General features: G+C 39.1%; 1 protein-coding gene across 5 annotated transcripts in view; it reads left to right on the top strand.

Annotated features, from left to right (window-relative positions):
• Window positions 1-24,228, top strand: part of LOC128689582 (axotactin-like) — a 65,017-nt gene extending 40,789 nt beyond the window's left edge. Inside the window, exons 31-41 of one of the 5 annotated variants that reach the window (XM_070087612.1) lie at window positions 547-700; window positions 1,101-1,293; window positions 2,362-2,515; window positions 7,313-7,476; window positions 8,454-8,556; window positions 9,054-9,217; window positions 9,560-9,638; window positions 10,065-10,177; window positions 10,777-10,884; window positions 17,657-18,439; window positions 22,497-24,228. In XM_070087612.1, the coding sequence (XP_069943713.1) occupies window positions 547-700; window positions 1,101-1,293; window positions 2,362-2,515; window positions 7,313-7,476; window positions 8,454-8,556; window positions 9,054-9,217; window positions 9,560-9,638; window positions 10,065-10,177; window positions 10,777-10,884; window positions 17,657-18,439; window positions 22,497-24,071 (3,590 nt within the window). In that variant the 3' untranslated portion in view covers window positions 24,072-24,228. Of the gene's footprint in view, window positions 1-546; window positions 701-1,100; window positions 1,294-2,361; window positions 2,516-7,312; window positions 7,477-8,453; window positions 8,557-9,053; window positions 9,218-9,559; window positions 9,639-10,064; window positions 10,319-10,776; window positions 10,885-17,656; window positions 18,440-22,423 lie in introns of all 5 variants that reach the window. The other 4 variants (XM_070087611.1, XM_070087615.1, XM_070087613.1 and 1 more) reach the window with 4 other exon arrangements.
• The last annotated feature ends 685 nt before the right edge of the window (window positions 24,229-24,913 follow it).

Here is a 24,913-nt window from a genome sequence, read left to right as displayed (position 1 = left end):
GTTAAATACTGGCATCTAAGTACCATTTTCTCCACCTTCTCTATACTTGTGTATCTGTCCAGAGAAGCTATGGGAAGCCTAGGAACACCAGAGATATTATGCAAATTAAACTTAAACTAATTAGTATTGAAAGACTCAGTGTGACGTCTCGCGGTGTTCCCGTCAGTGTGTACCCATCAGTGTGTTCCCATCAGGATGTTCCCATCAATGTCCGTTCCTACTAGTGTTCCCATTACAAACGTTTTTATCAAAACAAAGACTAGCACTATTTAACTGTGTAAACAAAAGTTCATGCGAGATTTAGTCTGAATAAGACATTACTTAATACTCTTGAAGAGAAGACACAGATGAAGAACAATCTTTTATTGTGACGTTTCCTCCCTCTGTGTAGAAATGTATCAAGTCAACACGCACACTGACTTGATAAAGCTCGACACAAGGTGAAATGTTGCCACAATAAAAGCTCTCTCTACGCTTGTCTCTCTTCTTCAGTAATGTCGACAGAATGATTTTGCTAGAGTAACGCTCGTATTCTTGGGCGGGCAGAGACGGCATACACTTTCTCTGGGCGTCAGTGGATCAGTCAAGATTCAGCAACGTCGCCTATCAAAAAGGACTTCAGGTTCGAGATGGCTTTCTCTGCCTCCACTAGACACTCGCGGCCGCAGCTGGTAGCTCTCCTGCGCTCCACTGACCTCCAGTATGTCTGCATCAGTTTTTGCATTTTTTTTTTATCCTTTGGAAAAGGGAGGGTGGCTCCATCAATTCGGATCAACAGCTCTTGTTTACCTGTAGTCTTCTATTTCTTTTACTGCCATTTATTAATCTCTTTCCCTACAAGGAATGCCTTGCTTCTCGAGAAAAGGTCTCGATCCAGTGAACTGGAGCTTCCCTCTCATTTCTTTATCAAACAGGATCACCACCAATAATGACGATAATTATAATACAGTAATAAATATAATAAATTATTATTAATGCAAGTTGTACCGACTGCGGTCTAGTGACTTACATCCTATAAAACTTATCTAGATATTCCTGAGGTATATTGTTATTCCCGCAACTCGTAATAGAGAGCCAATGTTAACGACCTACTTCTTCAGAACAGCCCACGACTACTTTTTGGTGTCCATTGAGCCTAATGGTTCCCTCCTGATGGAGACTCAGCTGTCTGACCTGGGTAAGGGCATGATCCTAGGCACCGAGGTCGACCCCTCTGCCCACAACTTCAATGCCTTTGATGGCTACAGACACTTCGTTATCGCGGAGAAGTCAAGGCACGGGATGACGATAAAGGTAGGAACAACAACGCAAAGTATATTAACACGCAGCCGAGCCAGCCGAATGAGGTTCGTATACTTCTGATGTGCCTTTGAATTATTATTATAATCAAAAAGAAGCGCTAAGCCACAAGGGCTATACAGCGCTGATGTGCCTTTGAAGGCTTTCGAAAGCTTTTCTACTCTCGCTGCTCATGCTGGGGAAGGCTGGTTGCTCATTCACTGCAGCTTGCAAGGTTTACCTCTTTTCCTGGATATTATCTCAGCGAGATATGTTGAATAAGTATACAAGTCTCGTCCAGCTTGCGTGCCATGCTTGACCACATCTGGCCATTTCTCTTGATGCCTCTGTGATTAAATCTATTGTAGTCTGATATTCACCTAATCAGTTTACTGGTGAATCCGAAAGTGTTGGTAGACTATTTTTGAGAGTATATATTATTATTAAGGGTCCATGATACAGGGGCAAATAAATGAAAACATGGCAGAATTAATGAATAATTTACGAAAATCCACGACAGCCGCCGTTGAAACTGGTGTATTTTATGTAGTTTCTGGCCATAACTTCACTATTTATATGATTTTTTTTTTAGATTGTTCAAAATTTAAACCAGTCATTTCTCATTAAAAATATTCAAATTAAATCAAAAATTACTCGTGAAGATTTTTCTTTAATTCCAGTAATTATCATTATAGATTTTAATGATCTTTACATATTTGAAATTATAATCAAAACCAAGCGCTAAACTCACAAGAGTCATACAGCTCTCCCTATTTAAAAAAAAATATGTTGCAGTCACGGTTTTGTGCCTTTTTGTTATTATCATATCGAAGTAATATTATATAAACATTATCCGAGAGAAGAACATGGAAAAATGTGCTTCGGTTTGTCACAGACAATGATCAAGTTAGTATAATGGCAATGTTTCGCTCTCCAGGAGGTGAGCTGAGAAGGGGGTCCAAATCATCATCTATTTTACTTCCACAACGTTGACTAGTTGGAAAATGGTTTCATCCACGATATTGTAACGCATCTTTTATCTTGTCAAGTGTTGAAGCGTCAATATGGGCTCGTGCTTTGCAGGTTGACGGGGAGGAGCGAGATGTGCTGCAGTTACGAAACATCGTGAGCGAGACAAATGTCAAGACCACGCCCACGGGCCTCTACCTGGGGGGAGTCGAGGCAGGCATCGACGATCGCCTGGGTCGATATGATAACTTCCACGGATGCATTTCCAGTAAGATGAACCGCAAAATCACGAACTAGTGGTTTTTATGCATTAACAAACTGCAGCTAGCCGGGGTTCGAACCAGTGTTATTTTAGCCCGGTTATATATATATATATATATATATATATATATATATATATATATATATATATATATATATATATATATATATATATATATATATATATATATATATTATATATATAATGTCGTGCCGAATAGGTAAAACTGATCAATTATCACGAACTCATTAATACTTATGTCCTTTCTAAAATTTTCTCTTGTAAGTTTAAAGATATATTTTTTTTTCATTTGTGTGAATGTAAAAATTAATAATTTTGTACCAAAAGAACCTTAGAAAACTTACCTAATCTTTTTATACCTAGTGTAATTTAATTTAGCCTTATCAAACTAAATAAATTTTAAATAAGTTTACAATAATTTAATAATAAACAAACACAGTGAAATATATTTTTTTCGTTAGGTTCAGATTTTTGCGAATTATTGCATACACAAATTTTCGCTTGCCTTATTCGGCAAGAAGAGCGTTGCTATTTAAGCCAAAATCGCAAGTTTTACCTATTCAGCATGATATATATATATATATATATATATATATATATATATATATATATATATGTATGTATGTATGTATGTATGTATGTATGTGTGTATGTGTGTGTGTGTGTGTGTGTGTGTGTGTGTGTGTGTGTGTATGGTGGCGAATATGTAAAACTGGTCAATTACCAAGAACTCATATAAAATTAAGTCCTTTCTAAAAAATTTTCTTATACGTTTAAAGATATATTTTTTTCACTAATGATAATGTAAAAATTTTTAATTTTGCACCAAAAGAATCTTAGAAAACTTACCTAACCCTATTATAACAAGAACAATTTATTTTAGCCTAACCTAACTAAATATATTTTAGATTTGTTTACAGTAATTTAATACTAAACACAGTGAAATACATTTTTTTCGTTAGGTTCAGAATGATTTTGGCGAAATTATTGCATACACAAATTTTCACTTGTCCTGTATGGCAATTTGAACGTTGCTATTTAAGCCAAGATCGCAAGTTCTGTCTATTCGTCCTGCCAAGTGAGTGTAAAACTAAAGCCTGTGATTGTTTCACATGATGGTAGGATTGCTGATGTCTTTTGTCTGTCTCATAAACATGCAAGATTACAGGTACGTCTTGCTACTTCTACTTACACTTAGGTCACACTACACATACATGTACACATTTATTTATACACACTCATCTGAGTTTTCTTTGATTTTATCTTAATAGTTCTTGGTCTTATTACTTTTCCTTTTATATCCATGGGGAAGTGGAATAAGAATTTTTCCTCCGTAAGTCATGCGTGTTGTAAAAGTCAACTAAAATGCCGGGAACAATGGGCTAGTAACCCCTTTTCCTGTAAAGATTACTAAAAAGAATAAGAAGAAGAAAATTGTCAAAGTGGGAAGTCTGGATGTGCGTGGATGTTGTGCAGATGATAAGAAAGAGATGATTGTGGATGTTATGAATGAGAAGAAACTGGATGTCCTGGCTTTAAGTGAAACAAAGCTGAAGGGGGTGGGAGAGTTTCAGTGGAGAGGAATAAATGGGATTAGGTCAGGGGTTTCAAATAGAGTTAGAGCTAAAGAAGGAGTAGCAATAATGTTGAAGGATAAGCTATGGCAGGAAAAGAGGGACTATAAATGTATTAATTCAAGGATTATGTGAAGTAAAATAAGATTGGATGTGAAAAGTGGGTTATAATAAGCGTGTATGCACCTGGAGAAGAGAGAAGTGTAGAGGAGAGAGAGAGATTTTGGGAAATGTTGAGTGAATGCGTGGGGAGTTTTGAATCAAGTGTGAGAGTAATGGTGGTTGGGGATTTCAATGCTAAAGTGGGTAAAAATGTTATGGAGGGAGTAGTAGGTAAATTTGGGGTGCCAGGGGTAAATGTAAATGGGGAGCCTTTAATTGAACTATGTGTAGAAAGAGATTTGGTAATAAGTAATACATATTTTATGAAAAAGAGGATAAATAAATATACAAGGTATGATGTACCACGTAATGAAAGTATTTTATTAGATTATGTATTGGTGGATAAAAGGTTGATGGGTAGGCCCCAGGATGTATATGTTTATAGAGGGGCAACTGATATATCGGATTATTATTTAGTTGTAGCTACAGTTAGAGTAAGAGGTAGATGGGAAAAGAGGAAGGTGGCAACAACAAGTAAGAGGGAGGTGAAAGTGTATAAACTAAGGGAAGAGGAAGTTCGGGTGAGATATAAGCGACTACTGGCAGAAAGGTGGGCTAGTGCAAAGATGAGTAGTGGAGGGGGTTGAAGAGGGTTGAAATAGTTTTAAAAATGCAGTATTAGAATGTGGGGCAGAAGTTTGTGGTTATAGGAGGGTGGGGGCAGGAGGAAAGAGGAGTGATTGGTGGAATGATGAAGTAAAGGGCGTGATAAAAGAGAAAAAGGTAGCTTATGAGAGGTTTTTACAAAGCAGAAGTGTTATAAGAAGAGCAGAGTATATGGAGAGTAAAAGAAAGGTAAAGAGAGTGGTGAGAGAGTGCAAAAGGAGAGCAGATGATAGAGTGGGAGAGGCACTGTCAAGAAATTTTAATGAAAATAAGAAAAAATTTTGGAGTGAGTTAAACAAGTTAAGAAAGCCTAGGGAAAGTATGGATTTGTCAGTTAAAAACAGAGTAGGTGAGTTAGTAGATGGGGAGATGGAGGTATTAGGTAGATGGCGAGAATATTTTGAGGAACTTTTAAATGTTAAGGAAGAAACAGAGGCAGTAATTTCATGCACTGGTCAGGGAGGTATACCATCTTTTAGGAGTGAAGAAGAGCAGAATGTAAGTGTGGGGGAGGTACGTGAGGCATTACGTAAAATGAAAGGGGGTAAAGCAGCTGGAACTGATGGGATCATGACAGAAATGTTAAAAGCAGGGGGGGATATAGTGTTGGAGTGGTTGGTACTTTTGTTTAATAAATGTATGAAAGAGGGGAAGGTACCTAGGGATTGGCGGAGAGCATGTATAGTCCCTTTATATAAAGGGAAAGGGGACAAAAGAGACTGTAAAAATTATAGAGGAATAAGTTTACTGAGTATACCAGGAAAAGTGTACGGTAGGGTTATAATTGAAAGAATTAGAGGTAAGACAGAATGTAGGATTGCGGATGAGCAAGGAGGTTTCAGAGTGCGTAGGGGATGTGTAGATCAAGTGTTTACATTGAAGCATATATGTGAACAGTATTTAGATAAAGGTAGGGAAGTTTTTATTGCATTTATGGATTTAGAAAAGGCATATGATAGAGTGGATAGAGGAGCAATGTGGCAGATGTTGCAAGTATATGGAATAGGTGGTAAGTTATTAAATGCTGTAAAGAGTTTTTATGAGGATAGTGAGGCTCAGGTTTGGGTATGTAGAAGAGAGGGAGACTTCTTCCCGGTAAAAGTAGGTCTTAGACAGTGATGTGTAATGTCACCATGGTTGTTTAATATATTTATAGATGGGGTTGTAAAGGAAGTAAATGCTAGGGTGTTCGGGAGAGGGGTGGGATTAAATTTTGGGGAATCAAATTCAAAATGGGAATTGACACAGTTACTTTTTGCTGATGATACTGTGCTTATGGGAGATTCTAAAGAAAAATTGCAAAGGTTAGTGGATGAGTTTGGGAATGTGTGTAAAGGTAGAAAGTTGAAAGTGAACATAGAAAAAAGTAAGGTGATGAGGGTGTCAAATGATTTAGATAAAGAAAAATTGGATATCAAATTGGGGAGGAGGAGTAAGGAAGAAGTGAATGTTTTCAGATACTTGGGAGTTGACGTGTCGGCAGATGGATTTATGAAGGATGAGGTTAATCATAGAATTGATGAGGGAAAAAAGGTGAGTGGTGCGTTGAGGTATATGTGAAGTCAAAAAACGTTATCTATGGAGGCAAAGAAGGGAATGTATGAAAGTATAGTAGTACCAACACTCTTATATGGGTGTTAAGCTTGGGTGGTAAATGCAGCAGCGAGGAGACGGTTGGAGGCAGTGGAGATGTCCTGTTTAAGGGCAATGTGTGGTGTAAATATTATGCAGAAAATTCGGAGTGTGGAAATTAGGAAAAGGTGTGGAGTTAATAAAAGTATTAGTCAGAGGGCAGAAGAGGGGTTGTTGAGGTGGTTTGGTCATTTAGAGAGAATGGATCAAAGTAGAATGACATGGAAAGCATATAAATCTATAGGGGAAGGAAGGCGGGGTAGGGGTCGTCCTCGAAAGGGTTGGAGAGAGGGGGTAAAGGAGGTTTTGTGGGCAAGGGGCTTGGACTTCCAGCAAGCGTGCGTGAGCGTGTTAGATAGGAGTGAATGGAGACGAATGGTACTTGGGACCTGACGATCTGTTGGAGTGTGAGCAGGGTAATATTTAGTGAAGGGATTCAGGGAAACCGGTTATTTTCATATAGTCGGACTTGAGTCCTGGAAATGGGAAGCACAATGCCTGCACTTTAAAGGAGGGGTTTGGGATATTGGCAGTTTGGAGGGATATGTTGTGTATCTTTATATGTGTATGCTTCTAAACTGTTGTATTCTGAGCACCTCTGCAAAAGCAGTGATAATATGCGAGTGTGGTGAAAGTGTTGAATGATGATGAAAGTATTTTCTTTTTGGGGATTTTCTTTCTTTTTTGGGTCACCCTGCCTCGGTGGGAGACGGCCGACTTGTTGAAAAAAAAATGTATATATATATATAATTTATTTGGATAATTTCTTTATATGAACACTTCGTCGAGCAGTTTGTGTCTCCGGCAGATGTGAAGATACGGACGCCTGAGATCGAGGTGATGCCTCTGCAGCAGTACGGTGACAATGACCTGCACTTCAGGACCAGTGGTGTCCCTGGCTACGGCTCCTGTGCCAAGTTCGCTGCTGCTGGAGTTCTTATGGCTCATGGTCACGACCTCAACGTGTCGGGGGTGAGCACATATTCCTTACGCTTTCCTTGAAGGGGGATGACGTAAAGCTCTCAAACAGCTTTCGTTCCGAGGAACTGGAGCTACCCTCCCATTACTTGGATCAAACATGATTACCTCTTAATCCTCAGGCATTGCACGGCTTCTTAAGAATTTAGAGGTTCCTGGGCTCATATAACAATATAAAAAAATTGCTGGGTTAAGAAACGGCCATTTATTAGGTTATTAGCGAGTAGGTGCTAAACCTGTAAGGGTGGAGCATAAGACATGCAGAGTAAGCTTTGTGATGAAACCTTCATCAAGTGACCATAAAACGCCCAGGAAGAGGAAGAAATCGGGATTGATCCGAAGGAGAGGATAGCTTCAGTGTCTTGGAGCAAGAACTCCAACCCACTTCAGTGCATCTCTTTTGCTTATTATCACTGTGAAATTTTGCATATACAGTATCTATACGTATATACATATATGCATATAAAGGAAATTAAAGTAATAATGAATAACTGTCCATGAATAAACATAATAATACAAGAATGAATAAACAGAAGAATGGTGATAGCAGACCCAACGCTGTGACTATTCAGCCACCAGTGTTCTAACGGGATAAATTTAGCACCAGTACCTCTGTGAATCAGTTGCATCAACGGCACCAACTTTGATCCTACAGTATCATCCCAAAACCACAGCTTTCATAGCACATCTATCCTCATACCCCTCACAGCCGTATAGTCAATAAACCCAAGTTGTAATGAACGACTATAATTGAACAAATGAAAGGTTTGTGGCTTAACGGTTGCAACGCTGGGTAGGTAGGTTAGTAGATTCGCCGGGATAATCGCCCGGCCCAGGCCTTTTCCAAGTGGCTTTCTCTCCACATGGACTATAGTTCGAATCTGCTCGGCTGTATCCCGAAGACCTCTAACCATCAGGTTCACATAAACATACATATATTCCTGTCACTTTATATACTGTTGTTGCTACAGGTGATGGGAGAGGAATGGGCCTTCAGGGCAGCCCAGAGACTCGTTTACCAACATCAGTTCGTACCTGCAACACACCCAGAGAGGAACACACCTATGGACAACGGTAAGCTCTGCAGCTTTTGTGTTTAACTCGTAAGCATAAGAAATATGGTATTCCTCAATCATTTCTTTAAACAGAATATAGGAAAATCTCAGTTTTGGCCATAGAATTGTGGAAGTGTGGAACAATGTACTATGTAGTGTTAGCGAAGCAACTGCTTCAAGAAAACTAATTGCGTCCCTTCAAGAGCAACACCTCATTGCCTGTGAAGTGCTGTTGATTGAAGGTATTGCAGCTGCCCTATTTTTTTTGCCTTGGATCAAACCTAATTATCTCCCGTTCCTTTACTTGAATGACTTCTACAAGTTTAGCGATCCCCACATTAAAATAACATCAACCTAAGGAAGTGGAATGGTTGACTAAATTTTACCTCCATGTTATGAGACAGAGGATTTACTTGAAGAGGCATAATATTAATATGAAGAGTAAATCCTTGTTATATATTATTCTCGTAATTTTCCGTTGGGATTTAATCATATTATATCCGTATTCCTTGACAGTTGTGCCGGCCGTAGCGGGGGCGATTTTTCTAGTCTGTACGATAATCGTCATCGCTCTCGTTCTCAAGGCTCACCGCAAGAGGAAAGAGCGGAAGGAACTGAGAGATGCAGAGGAATCTGTGCCTCTCTTCAATGGCGGCAGCAGCAGTGATGGCAGAGATAAGGTGAGGCCATTAGGAAGCTCAAGCTGTGTTGGCTATGTATGGTATTGACCTGGTTAAGCCTTACATGGTGTCATGCAGCAGAAACAGCAGCCGCAGCAAAAAAATATCAGAGGCAGGAGCAGTAGAAACAGCAGAAGTAGCAGCTGCATAATTATTAGGGTTATCGGGTTAATTGCCAACGTAATGATTATCCGATAATTTCAATCGTATTTTTCATTTTTACTCAAACCATTTCACATAATCCTCTTCAGCAAGGAAGCTTAAGGGTATGAGTGATGGTGCACCGCTGTTAACACACACTTTAGACACCTTTCAAAAAGTATCTTACTTTCCTCTTGCCAGAAAGAAAAAATCTTCACGGTGTCTGAGAAGGAAATGATGCCTCTTAACTCCAAGACAGAGCCTGATGATGTTATACAAGGTAAGTGAAGCTTCTTTACTCGCACCAAAATACTTATTCAAACTTATATCTGCTCTAAATCTCTGGTACCATCACAGCTCGAAGCAATTTTACTCTGACAGACCAATAACAGGTTCAATTCTCTTTTTTTATGGCTTAATAATACACTCTAGCAAATTTCTTAATATAAGAAATTGAAATTTCGAAAGCACTCGAACAATTAATTAGTCAATTACAGTGTCTGAAGAATGAATGAAGTCTTAATTTTAGAAGACATTTCGCTCAGAATTGTGCTGTATCAAGTCTAGGCTTGATAAAGCACAATCCTATGTGAAACGTGGACTTGCAGTGCTATGTGACTTTCTCCCCATATGTCAACTTGTTACCCCAGTCACAAACCAACTGGTGAACCCACATTAATATACCGTGTTCACGGGAACACCACAGTTGCCAATGCGACTCCAGTGGCGAACGTGGAGACCAAAAATGAAGCTAAGCAGAAGGAAGCCTTGGAAAAGGATGTGGGTGCTGCCAAACAGGAACCTTTGGACGCTGTGAAGGTGCGTAAGGAGGGAAAAGGTGGTGATGGTGACGGTAGTGATGGTGACGGTGGTGATGGTGACGGTTGTAGTATTGGTGGAGAGCGACCTCTCTCATGGGACAAATCTTATGACAATCTGCCACTTACCATCGGCAATCAGGTGTGCTGAACAACCTGCTCTTCTGTCTGTCTTCTCTATGGTGATTTTTTTCTTCAAATTTTCCTTGAGACATATGTGAATATATATTTATTTTCCATTAAGACATTTGGAAGGGGATGAACTCTATAGATACATAAAAACACGCACACACGCAAATTTCTTAACTTTGCATGTTTTAATTTCTCGTGCCTGCCTTGTGGGTTTATCGCTTAGTTTTGACTGAAATAATAATAATAATAATCTAACAGTAAGAGTTTTGCTAAAAAAATTACATCCTGTTGCTCACTGTTATGACATACTCTCTCTCTCTCTCTCTCTCTCTCTCTCTCTCTCTCTCTCTCTCTCTCCTCTTGCATGAATCCTAATTTAACATAAGCCTGCACATTAATGACACTTCACCAGAGAAATCCAAATTAAAATTGTGAACAGTGATTCTTATCTGACCCCTCCATGTTCAGGAGGAGCCAGTGACATCTCAACCCACAGACAGTAGCTCGGAGAGCAGCATTGAGTGCACGCTTGATATCAGCGGCTCCCCAACTTCTTCTCCAACAACAACAAAAGCGGTAAGGAAATATGGTAGACAAGAGGACCTATTCGGTGGCAAGGAAGGAGAGACTAGCGAGATCATGTTAATGATTGAGAGATATAGGGATACTGATGCTGGGTACGGCAGTCCCGATGCTGTTACTCCTCAGGAGGACGAAGCTAACGAGTATTGCGGTAATGTCTCATATTTTAGTAATGGGAGAGAAGGTCTTACTAACGAGTGTTGCGATGATGTGGCTTGCACTGGGGTAAGGGAAGATGATGTTTCTTCTGGAAGTGATAAGTATGACTTAACATGTACTGGTGAGGACATTAGCCTCGATGCTTTAAATCGTGCAATAGACATCAGTCTTGTCCCATGTGTTGAAGAGCTACTAGGCAACAGCTTGGACAGCATCAGCTCGTCAGAAGTCTCCTCCAGTGTATCTGAAAATGAGTAAGGATTTGCATGAGAGTGTTCAGGACATAGATGCCACTGAATCACAAGAGGTTTTCGGCCGGTATATACCCAGGATCAACGAATGTCAGGAATAAATAGAAACGTTTTCCAGTCAGTACCTGAAAAAAAAACTCAATAATTCAGAACAATTTGGGAATCAGTGTTAATAGTTAATGTAAATTTGTGAGCGAGTAAGAGACTCTTTCACTATGTCTCTCTCTTCCTCTATCTCTCTTTCACACACGCACACAGAGCTAAGGGGAGTGTCCTACGAAGAAAAGTTAAGGGAAATCGGCCTGACGACACTGGAGGACAGGAGTGTTAGGGGATACATGATAACATGCAAAATACTGCGTGGAATAGACAAAGTGGACAGAGACAAGATGTTCCAGAGAGGGGACACAGAAACAAGGGGTCACTCTTGGAAGCTGAAGACTCAGATGAGTCACAGGGATGTTAGGAAGTATTTTTTCAGTCATAGAGTGGTCAAGAAGTGGAACAGTCTGGCGAGTGATGTAGTGGAGGCAGGAACCATACATAGCTTTAAGACGAGGTATGATAAAGCTCATGGAGCAGGGAGAGAGAGGACCTAGTAGCGTTCAGTGAAGAGGCGGGCCCAGGAGCTGAGTCTCGACCCCTGCAACTACAATTAGGTGAGTACTTACACAAACACACACACACACACACACACACACACACACACACACACACGCACACACACACACACACACACACACACACACACACACACACACACACACACACACACACACACACACACACACACACACACACACACGGTGGCCCGGTGGTCTGGTGGCTAAAGCTCCCGCTTCACGCACGGAGAGCCCGGGTTCGATTCCTGGCGGGTGGAAAAATTTCGACACGTTTCCTTACACCTGTTGTCCTGTTCACCTAGCAGCAAATAGGTACCTGGGTGTTAGTCGACTGGTGTGGGTCGCATCCTGGGGGACAAGATTAAGGACCCCAATGGAAATAAGTTAGACAGTCCTCGATGACGCACTGACTTTCTTGGGTTATCCTGGGTGGCTAACCCTCCGGGGTTAAAAATCCGAACGAAATCTTATCTTATCACACACACACACACACACACACACACACACACACACACACACACACACACACACACACACACACACACACACACACACTATGAACAAGTTTCAAAATTTTTAAAGTATTCTTTTGAGCGATGTGTTGAGAAAGGAACAAATACTTAATGGTTTACCAAAGTCCAAGTATAATATTCTTGAACAAAAAGAAAAAAAAAAGAAAGGTAAGGACATGTAGAGATCAAATGCAAAATATAAACCCAGCAGAGAGATAGCTTCAAGAAAGAATACAAAGAATTCCGCAGTATGCAGTGTCTACCTAAGAAGGGACAGCACAGATCAAGAGTGACTAGGAACAAGAGAAAATATGGGGATGGAAATAGAGAAAGAGGATGCAGAGTGCACGAACAGAGTGGAGTGGTACATAGGGAAGGAGTGTCGCTATATCCCAGGTCAGCCATCAAAACAATTCTATTTCCAGTAATCTCTCTGACAGTATATGAAAATCTGTCCTCTTCATTTGCCCCCACTGCGTCTACCCTCTAACAACTCTGCGTCTACCCTTGATAAGCATACAAAGATCTATATACCTTTGACATTCCCTCCATCTAAATATAATTTCAAGCAAATCTTTGTTACTAACTGAATCTTTAATTTTTTTCCATCCCTACCGGACAGTCTTCTATTCCTTTCCACCTTGTCTCTTCCTCCTTCCATTTCTTCCATCAACACCCGCCCACCCTGCTTTCTTTCTGCCAACAATTTTACCATATTTCATTGCCATAAAAAAATCCACCACACTGTCTCTTGACCACCTGCCCACTGATTCCCATTACCTCTTAACTCCAATGATTACTCCCTCTCTCCATGCCTATTGCACTTCACCCCGTTTCTTCCCCTCAGTCTCTACAAAATAATCCCTCAGTCCTGGCTGCCAATATTGATACACATCGCCTAGCACCCACAAGGGATAAATCCTGGCAGTGGTAGTGCAGTGGATGCTTAGTCAGTTACGGGACATTATCTCATATTGACCTGTGTCAGGTCAATATGACCTGTGTCAGGTCATCATCACCACCACTATCATCACCACCACCACCATCATCACCACCACCACCACCACCACCATCACCACCACCACCACCACCATCACCACCACCACCACCACCACCATCACCACCATCACCACCACCACCATCACCACCATCACCACCATCACCACCACCACCATCACCACCATCACCACCATCACCACCACCACCATCACCACCATCACCACCACCACCATCACCACCATCACCACCACCACCATCACCACCATCACCACCACCATCACCACCACCACCACCACCACCACCACCATCACCACCACCATCACCACCATCACCACCACCACCACCACCACCATCACCACCATCACCACCACCACCATCACCACCATCACCACCACCACCATCACCACCATCACCACCACCATCACCACCACCACCACCACCACCACCACCACCACCCCCTCTCATCAGCCACGCCTTCACTCTACATGATGACTCTTTCCTTACCCTTGCCCCATAGTCCTTCCGTTTTCCCATCCCTTATTATTCCTCTTTCCTTCCTTGGAAAATTAGATACTAAATGAACTGAGTAAACACCAATTGTATTTTACAACATAATACCAGAATATCAAACAAATTCTGTAAGCTCAGATAATTAACATAATATCAAACAAATTCTGTAAGCTAAGATAAAAGCCAGAGCAGGAAGAGCCAGATGTGATCTCCACTCACAGACACAAACAACAATAATATCTTAATTTATACAAGTACATGTACAAGGTATACAGTCCTAGCTGATATCAATGACATACTACTATATAGAAAGCCCTTAGTTATGCAGAGCATTTCGGGTAAATTAAGTCAGTTTTTGTCTTAGGATGCGACCCACATCAGTAGACTAACACCTAGGTACCTATTTTATACTGATGGGTGAACAGGGACAGCAGGTGTCTTATGGAATCACGTCCCTAATGTTTTCCAGCCGTGCCGGGGATTCGAAACCCGAACCTCAGTGTGTGAGGTGAGTGCGCTAGAGGTCGAACTACAGGATACCCTCGACTAATCTAATTTCTGAAGATGCATCCAAATTTAGAGGACAGGGAACAGAAACGGTTGAAACTAATCACAGAAACAATGGAGGCTCAGGAATTTAGTAAGCCTAACGTGAAAATTTTATGCTCTGCTGCAGGTGCTGCACTGAACCACCCTCGTGGGCTAATTCCATTTCTGTGAATATATTACTAAGGACCAGCTCTTGGCGAACCCAGGAGCTGCCCCTCATTGCCCGCTAGATCTGTGTGTGTGTGTGTGTGTGTGTGTGTGTGTGTGTGTGGGTGTGTGTGTGTGTGTGTGTGCGCGAGCGCGCAAATGCACACACACGCCACAACGTACACACAGATCCGTATTATCGTATTCATCTGCAATGAACTGGCAATGACACATGTCAGAATTATAGTAATTAATAACATGAACTTAAACTAATATTTGATATATATATATATATATATATATATATATATATATATATATATATATATATATATATATATATATATATATATGTCGTGCCGAATATGCAAAACTGGTCAATTAGCAAGAACTCATTTAAAATTAAATCCTTTCTAAAATTTTCTCTTATACGTTTAAAGATATATATTTTTCATTAATGTTAATGTAAAAATTTATAATTTTGCACCAAAAGAATCTTAGAAAACTTACCTAACCTTATTATAACAAGAACAATTTATTTTAGCCTAGCCCAACTAAATATATTTTAGATACGTTTACAATAATTTAATACTAAACAAACACAATGAAATATATTTTTTTCGTTAGGTTCAGAATGATTTTGGCGAAATTATTGCATTCACAAATTTTCACTTGTCCTATATGGCAAGATGAGCGTTGCTATTTAAGCCAAGATCACAAGTTCTGCCTATTCGGCACGACATTATATATATATATATATATATATATATATATATATATATATATATATATATATATATATATATATATATATATATATATATACACGACACATTCTAATACACAGCTATATAAATATTCTAATGGAGTTTAGAGTGCTCATAAGTCCTAACAATATTAGTTTGATAAATAATGTTAACATCGGAAAATCATACTTTTATGATCGCCTTTAATTTGATCAAAATTTTCTGCGTTCGGTAACGATCTTTGGATAATATTTTCGCCGGCGTTCGGAAATGGCACTTGGATACAATATTTTTTCAATTTTTTGGTAATAGTAACATTACTATGTCAATCTATCGTTCCCTTGTTTCTCTCTCTGTTTAGCACTTAGTTTGATTATATTATTATTATTATTATTATTATTATTATTATTACTATTATTTCTCTCTCTCTCTCTCTCTCTCTCTCTCTCTCTCTCTCTCTCTCTCTCTCTCTCTCTCTCTCCTTCTAATTATAAGAACTAACTTATCAAAGTCTTCGTTCAATTCAATTTAAGTTATATATCAAGTACTGTTAAAATGGCAACGAATGAACTTTGTGTTGTGTTCAGTATCCCTGCGTGAACTTATATGTTTTGTTCAACATCTTCCTATTCGTATTTATATTTTATGAGTCATTAATTTCATATTTTCTTTCATTTTTGTCTGAAATAAATGAATGTATTGAGTAACTTGTTTGAATGACCATATTCAATGTTTATGTATATTAGTATTGCACCTGCCTTGCATTATGAGTGAAACGTCGCAGTTGAATGTCAACATGTTGCCCAATAAAAGGCATCTTCTGCAGCCTTGTCTTTGTTTCGGCGTTACGATCTTCAGCAACTATTAGTCAGGTTTAAAAATTTTAAATGTTTAAAAATCATATCACAACAAATAAACAAGATCTAATCAAACACTAACATACTAAAAAAATCCTGAGGCCTGGTCTCAAACCAAGCCGAGGGGGCGTTAACCCCCGAAACCCTGTGCAGGTAAATTCCAGGTAAAAGAGTTAAATGCAAGGAAGTTTCCTGAAAGCAATGACGTTTTAAATTAGTCGGTAAAAATGTGTTCTAAGAAATGTCAGAAGTTAATATATATATATACATATATATATATATATATATATATATATATATATATATATATATATATATATATATATATATATATATATATATATAAAATATATATAGCACCAACTGCCTCAGTATTGAAAACACCAGCTGCAATAACAGTCAATAGCACCAGCTGCAACTAGTCAGTAGCACCTTCTGGAACAACAATCAGCAATAGGTGTAACAATAGTCAGTAAGCACCAGCTGCAGCAACAGTCAGCAACAACAGCTCTAGCAACAAACAGTTGCAGCTGCAAAAACAATAACGAGAGCTGCAACAATATATAAGTAGCACCAACCGCACCGATAACAATAGCACTAGTTGTAACAATAGTAAGCACCAGCTGCAACAACAATCGTCAGCATCAGCTGCAACAACGATCGTTAGTTCCAGCTGCATCAACGGTTGTCATCACCAGCTGCAACAACAATCGTCCGCTCAAGCTGCAAAAGCAATCATTAGCACCAGCTACATCAGCAATCATCACCACTCGCTGCAACAGCAATCGTCAGCACAAGTTGCAACCACAATCGTTAGCACCAGCTGCAACAACAATCACCAGTACCAGTTCCAACAACAATCGTCAGCACCAACTGCATCCATCAGCACGATGACTAGAAAGGATCTGAGAGGACAGCAGAGTGAAGCGACTTGATTCTTTTAAAGAATACCTCACCTCCCGTTACCAAGGTGTTAGATAACCCTTATGGGGTTATTATTGTATTCCTATCCTTTGTGTATGCAGTAAGTAAATGCTCTTCGGAAGCCTCACCCATTTTTTCCTAGTGTGGTTTACCAAAAATGTTGCTATGTTCACTGGTTAATGAAACAGACATTTTCTATGCTCGGCTGTATCTTATACAGTGGCACACGACCGTTTTCTTTTTCATCTAATGTACTTTATTGTAAACTTAAATTTTATCCAAACTTAATAGCTGAGTTCTTCCCCTTGTTCCTTCAGCATCCAAAGGAAGATCTCATTTAATCAATAAGTGTTTATTTTGTATTATTTAATGACATTTGTTCCAGTTACACACACACACACACACACACACACACACACACACACACACACACACACACACACAGAGGCAAGAAATTTCCTTGATCTTGAGATACATTTCTGTTTCCAGGATCAGTTATCTAAGGAAGAGGGATCACCATCGTCAACCAGGGTGCAAAGAGGATCCATTGCTGTTCCCTACGTAGAAGATGAAGAAGAATCTTACAGTGCGCCAAAGATGTTGAGTTATCGCCAACTTCCGTCAGAAGATGACATAAGTGACAAGACGAAAGTGAAATTCTCTGAAAATCCCGAAGATCCAGAGGAGAATGTCAATGATGAAACTAAACCCAATGTGCACAGACGTCCAGAATTGGGAGACGAAGTTCAGAAGATTGTTAAAGAAGAAACAGAAGACGATATTGACGTTGTTGACGACGAAGAAGGGGAAAACAATAACAAAGGGAAGGTTGGGGAGCAAAGTAACGTACCATTCGACGATAATGCGGGAAAGGATATTAAAGACGTCGAGATGAAAGACATAGCGGAAGACAGTGAAGAGATCAAGAAAGATGAAGATTCAGATATTGACGTAAACGACTACCTGGAGGAGAAAGTGAAACCAGAAGACAAGAGCAAAACAGTACCACAGGTCACTGCAGCTCAAGAACCGACCATGGCATCGGAGGAGATCATGACAGACAGTGATGATAACCCACAAGAGAAAGAACTCTCTGAATTAAGTCCTGATGGAAAAGAGGACTTCACAGTTGCTTCCGTTCCATCGGAACAGGGAAAGCAGAAAGGTACCGAGTCACTGACAAGACCTGAAGACGAAGACGACGACGACGATTTCATCGAATTACGTCCTGAGAGAGAAGACATCCACGACGCACACCGAATGTCAGCGAAGGTACTGCCTCATCACCCTATGAGAACTTCCTTACCAGCAGACCCTGAAAGATCGAACAATTTGCCTTTACAGCCGAATCTTAGTAAACAAGAGAAACCCGAGCAGCGCATCGATGTTCAAAAGTATTATCTTACCAAAAAGGCATCCAATCCCCCAGCGTTGCCTCCTAAGGAAAAGCGTTAAAAATAAAGGCTAACTGTAAATGCATATCACTCACTATTTGTTTTCGGATGACCATCGTCAGTTGTCTATTCAGATTAATTCAGGTCATTTTCTCAGAAATTAATATATGTAATATATTTCAGTTCTCTTCTCCAAAATTACTTACTTCGAACGCATGTTTTTAAAGCGCAAAACTAATAAATTAACACTAAATGCTAAACTAACTACTAATCATGGTTTTAAAAACTCTAACATTTGAATATGCTTAAAAAAGAATTTGGTCGAATACTCTTTAGCGAAATATATTTAATGACGCATTTTCTGTCGGGATCACATAGATTCAAAATATTCTCACCTTATTTTTTGTAGCTTTTGTAAGTTAAAGTCACTTTTATCTTTAATGTGCCGTCTTTTTTGATGATGTACCTTATCTGTCATTCTTTTACCATCAGTTTCCTTAACTCTTTGATTCTCATGACATTTTCAAGACATTAAGACAAAATCGAATATAAAGAAAATCAGTAATGTTTCAGTTTTGTTTCCAGTAATAATAGTGTTGTAAACAGATTTTCTGAAATCTTGTGAGTTTCAGAAGTCATCCGCGTCCTGTGAGAAGCTGGCAGTCATAATCTGGCTTTCTGAATGAAAAGTTGTATTTTCTGGAGTGTCACCATAATTACTTTAGATATCAGGAATGAATGTAGCAAATGAGTAGTTTCTCTTTTTTTTCCTTTGTATAAATAATACTAAGCAAACAGCTCTTCTTTTCCCTCTCCCTCCTCCATAACCCTAGCCAAACAACCTTCCTCTCCCTCTTTCACAACCCTAGCCAAACAACCTTCCTCTCCCTCTTTCACAACCCTAGCCAAACAACCTTCCTCTCCCTCTTTCACAACCCTAGCCAAACAACCTTCCTCTCCCTCTTTCACAACCCTAGCCAAACAACCTTCCTCTCCCTCTTTCACAACTCTAGCCAAACAACCTTCCTCTTTCACCTCTTTCACAACTCTAGCCAAACAACCTTCCTCTCCCTCTTTCACAACTCTAGCCAAACAACCTTCCTCTCCCTCTTTCACAACCCTAGCCAAACAACCTTCCTCTCCCTCTTTCACAACTCTAGCCAAACAACCTTCCTCTCCCTCTTTCACAACTCTAGCCAAACAACCTTCCTCTCCCTCTTTCACAACTCTAGCCAAACAACCTTCCTCTCCCTCTTTCACAACTCTAGCCAAACAACCTTCCTCTCCCTCTTTCACAACTCTAGCCAAACAACCTTCCTCTCCCTCTTTCACAACTCTAGCCAAACAACCTTCCTCTCCCTCTTTCACAACTCTAGCCAAACAACCTTCCTCTCCCTCTTTCACAACTCTAGCCAAACAACCTTCCTCTCCCTCTTTCACAACTCGAGCCAAACAACCTTCCTCTCCCTCTTTCACAACTCGAGCCAAACAACCTTCCTCTCCCTCTTTCACAACCCTAGCCAAACAACCTTCCTCTCCCCCTTTCACAACCCTAGCCAAACAACCTTCCTCTCCCTCTTTCACAACCCTAGCCAAACAACCTTCCTCTCCCTCTTTCACAACTCTAGCCAAACAACCTTCCTCTCCCTCTTTCACAACTCTAGCCAAACAACCTTCCTCTCCCTCTTTCACAACCCTAGCCAAACAACCTTCCTCTCCCTCTTTCACAACCCTAGCTAAACAACCTTCCTCTCCCTCTTTCACAACCCTAGCCAAACAACCTTCCTCTCCCTCTTTCACAACCCTAGCTAAACAACCTTCCTCTCCTTCTTTCACAACCCTAGCCAAACAACCTTCCTCTCCCTCTTTCACAACCCTAGCCAAACAACCTTCCTCTCCCTCTTTCACAACCCTAGCCAAACAACCTTCCTCTCCCTCTTTCACAACCCTAGCTAAACAACCTTCCTCTCCCTCTTTCACAACTCTAGCCAAACAACCTTCCTCTCCCTCTTTCACAACTCTAGCCAAACAACCTTCCTCTCCCTCTTTCACAAACCTAGCTAAACAACCTTCCTCTCCCTCTTTCACAACCCTAGCTAAACAACCTTCCTCTCCCTCTTTCACAACCCTAGCCAAACAACCTTCCTCTCCCTCTTTCACAACCCTAGCCAAACAACCTTCCTCTCCCTCTTTCACAACTCTAGCCAAACAACCTTCCTCTCCCTCTTTCACAACCCTAGCCAAACAACCTTCCTCTCCCTCTTTCACAACTCGAGCCAAACAACCTTCCTCTCCTTCTTTCACAACCCTAGCCAAACAACCTTCCTCTCCCTCTTTCACAACCCTAGCCAAATAACCTTCCTCTTCCTCCTTCACAACCCTAGCCAAATAACCTTCCTCTTCCTCCTTCACAACCCTAGCCAAACAACCTTCCTCTCCCTCTTTCACAACTCTAGCCAAATAACCTTCCTCTTCCTCCTTCACAACCCTAGCCAAATAACCTTCCTCTTCCTCCTTCACAACCCTAGCCAAACAACCTTCCTCTCCCTCTTTCACAACCCTAGCCAAATAACCTTCCTCTTCCTCCTTCACAACCCTAGCCAAATAACCTTCCTCTTCCTCCTTCACAACCCTAGCCAAACAACCTTCCTCTCCCTCTTTCACAACCCTAGCCAAATAACCTTCCTCTTCCTCCTTCACAACTCTAGCCAAACAACCTTCCTCTTCCTCTTTCACAACCCTAGCCAAACAACCTTCCTCTTCCTCTTTCACCATAACCAATCTTCCCTTCTTCCTTCCCCACATCCTCCTCCACAGCAACCATCCCACAGCACTTTAGTTAAATCTTTTTGTTTCCTCCAGTGTTTGCAAGACTGTATTTCCTATGTAATAGAATAAAATTAGCCACACCATAACTACCTCTCAGTTGCCCAGTATCCCAATTTTACCAGTTTTAAAATACGGGTATTTTGACATTCCATTTGAAGTCAGGTCTCCTATAATATAATGCTCTTGGTAATGTTATAAATGAAAAACCTTTACTACATATGAACTCGTGTATAATATATATATATATATATATATATATATATATATATATATATATATATATATATATATATATATATATATATATATATATATATATATATATATATATAACACGTGCAGCGAAATAATCAGGTTTGAATGAAAAATAAGCAGAGGCAGGCTATCACAATTCTATAATTTGTCTAATAATGTTATTCTTTGTTTTTTGTTACACACTGTATATGATTGTATATCAAAGTTAGTATTTATATGATTTATTAGATTCCCCTCCCCTGTCTCGTTAATCTGATTATATTTATATATATATATATATATATATATATATATATATATATATATATATATATATATATATATATATATATATATATATATATATATATATATATATATATATATATATATATATATATATATATATATATATATAATGTGTGTGTGTGTGTATGTGTGGTGTGGATGCATGTATGTGTGTGTGTTGCTGTTGTGGTTTGTGTTTGTTTAGTAATTGCAAAGTGATATATACTATTAAAAAGTTAAACATGAGCGAGTGATAGTGAATGGGTTACCCTACCTTCGTAGAAACGGCCAACCTGTACACATATACACCATATATATATATATATATATATATATATATATATATATATATATATATATATATATATATATATATATATATATATATATATATATATATATATATATATGGCATTTGTATGAAGTGTGTGGTAATCTACTAACATTTAATGTGTGTTAGAGTGTACTTGAGTGTGCATGTCCTAACTGTGTTCCCCTTCTCTCCTTCCAGCCTTTCTAATAACACAACTCACTGGTGACCTGTCTGGTGACCCCTAGTGACCTCTCCTCACCTCTCTTGGCAGACGTTGGAACAATTTGAGGATCACAATACAGCTCTCTGCGGCAAGAGTGGAGAAGAGTTCGCAAACTGGAAGACGGAGACACCTGAAGATGAAAATTTCAAGAAACAGAGAAATAACGAAATACTGGTAGATGTAGAATATCATGGACACTTATTTCATGAGAAAGAGAAAGCAAATAATGAGAGTGAGTTGATATCTTATGATAACAAGCAAGGACAAGAGCCGGATTTAATGAAAAACGAAGATGAAAAAGGCAGTAATAAAGAATATACAAAGGAAATACAGCAGGAGGAAAACTGCGTTGAGGGAGATGCATCATCGAACTCCTCCACACCAGTTATAATCATCAGTCCTCCTGATGAGCAACTGCAAGAGGATGAGCAAGAGTGGGAATGTATTGACATTACTAAGGATGATAAACACACCACTGAGAATGATGTAGACCAAGTGAAAATAAACCAACGAGCGTCTGAAAGCCAACCTACGGAAGAAAATAAAGAAATGGACGAGAAGGATGAATTCAAGACAGGTGCTAGATGGATGGATAGCGAAGACGTAGCTGAAGATTCTGAGACAAAGATGAATGCGAAGGAGAACGCATTGTATAAGGAAATACCTGAAGAAACGGGTACAAAAGAATCTTTAGCAGGAAAAAATAATTGTGAAGATGCAATATGCAATAAAGATGGCGTAAACAGACAAGAGACTGAAGATAAAAGTCATACAATAAATGACATTAAAAACGAAACCATAGAGGAGAAAGATAACAGTAATGCCACTAACGATGTTAATTTAAATACAGAATCGCCTGGGGATCCATTTTATCAGCGCACAGATCCTGAGGGAATGTCAGAAGAGGACTGGTCTATACTGAATCAAACTTCGATGACAAACAAAAGCGTCAGTAGCGAAGCTGTACAACCTAATCATCCGGAATCTCCAGTTAGTGACGATGATAGTGAAGATAGCAACTCTCCAACTTATCTTAATTATATCGGGGACGACGATGTCTGTCTTGAGGGTCCAGAAGATGCGGACAACACAATGAATCTCTTCACCATCAGAGAGAATGAGGAAGCTGACCACGAGGGAGAGGAACACAAGGCCCCCGGGCTAACAAGATCAAAACACTCTATTGATCTGTCCGCTCTGCAAAATGTTGAGGAAAAGAATGCTCAAACTGGTATAGAAGAGAGAAAGGAAGACAAAGTACCTCGTTTAGAAGGATATGTTTTTAATCCCAGTGAAGATCATAATTTTGCAAGTGGCAAGTCTTCGAACGAGAAGAAAACAGAGTATGAAGAAGAGGAGGAGGATGATAAAGAGGACGAAGAAAAGGGAGAAAGGGAAAAAGTGCCAGGAAACGATTCCTCAAAGGAGGAAAATCCGAAACTTCCGAAAAAAGGCCGCGTCGTGAAAGGCAAGAAAATCAACCCCATTTTTCTGTCTGAGAATGTCCGCACCTTCAGTAACCCCATCAGCTACCTAGGAGGACCCAGCATTGAGTACGAGGAGGGCGAGGGAGCGACCAGGTCGAGGAGTGAGAGTCTGACGTCAGTAACATCGATTGATTAGGCTCTATAATGCATAGTTGATAATAAAGTGGTCTAGCAGTAGCTTGGGCTAACTAGCTCTATAGTCTATTTCTATTTCTATTCGCGTGAAATTGACCGAAGAGTTGATTCTTAAAAATATGTTAGGAACTCAAAAACTTGTAAAACTCTAAAATTAAGCCCTGCTGATTGATTATTTCCCTACTTAAATCGGCCTAAATGTTCTTAGAAAAGGATTATATATATATATATATATATATGTATATATATATATATATATATATATATATATATATATATATATATATATATATGTATGTATATATATATGTCGTGCCGAATATGTAAAACTGGTCAATTAGCAAGAACTCATTTAAAATTAAGTCTTTTCAAAAAATTTCTCTTGTACATTTAAAGATATTTTTTTTCATTAATGTTAATGTAAAAAAATTTAATTTTGCACCAAAAGAAACTTAGAAAACTTACCTAACCTTATTATAACAAGCGCAATTTATTTTAGCCTAACCCAACTAAATATATTTTAAATACGTTTACAGTAATTTAATACTAAACAAACACAATGAAATATATTTTTTCCGTTAGGTTTAGAATGATTTTTTGCGAAATTATTGCATACACAAATTTTCACTTGTCCTATATGGCAAGATGAGCGTTGCTATTTAAGCCAAGATCGCAAGTTCTGCCTATTCGGCATGACATTTTATATATATATATATATATATATATATATATATATATATATATATATATATATATATATATATATATATATATATATATGTATATATATATATATATATATATATATATATATATATATATATATATATATATATATATATA

The sequence above is a fragment of the Cherax quadricarinatus genome, chromosome 22 (genome assembly GCF_038502225.1).
Source record: "Cherax quadricarinatus isolate ZL_2023a chromosome 22, ASM3850222v1, whole genome shotgun sequence".
Lineage (NCBI taxonomy): Eukaryota > Metazoa > Arthropoda > Malacostraca > Decapoda > Parastacidae > Cherax > Cherax quadricarinatus.
This window is presented reverse-complemented; position numbering and strand designations above follow the sequence as displayed.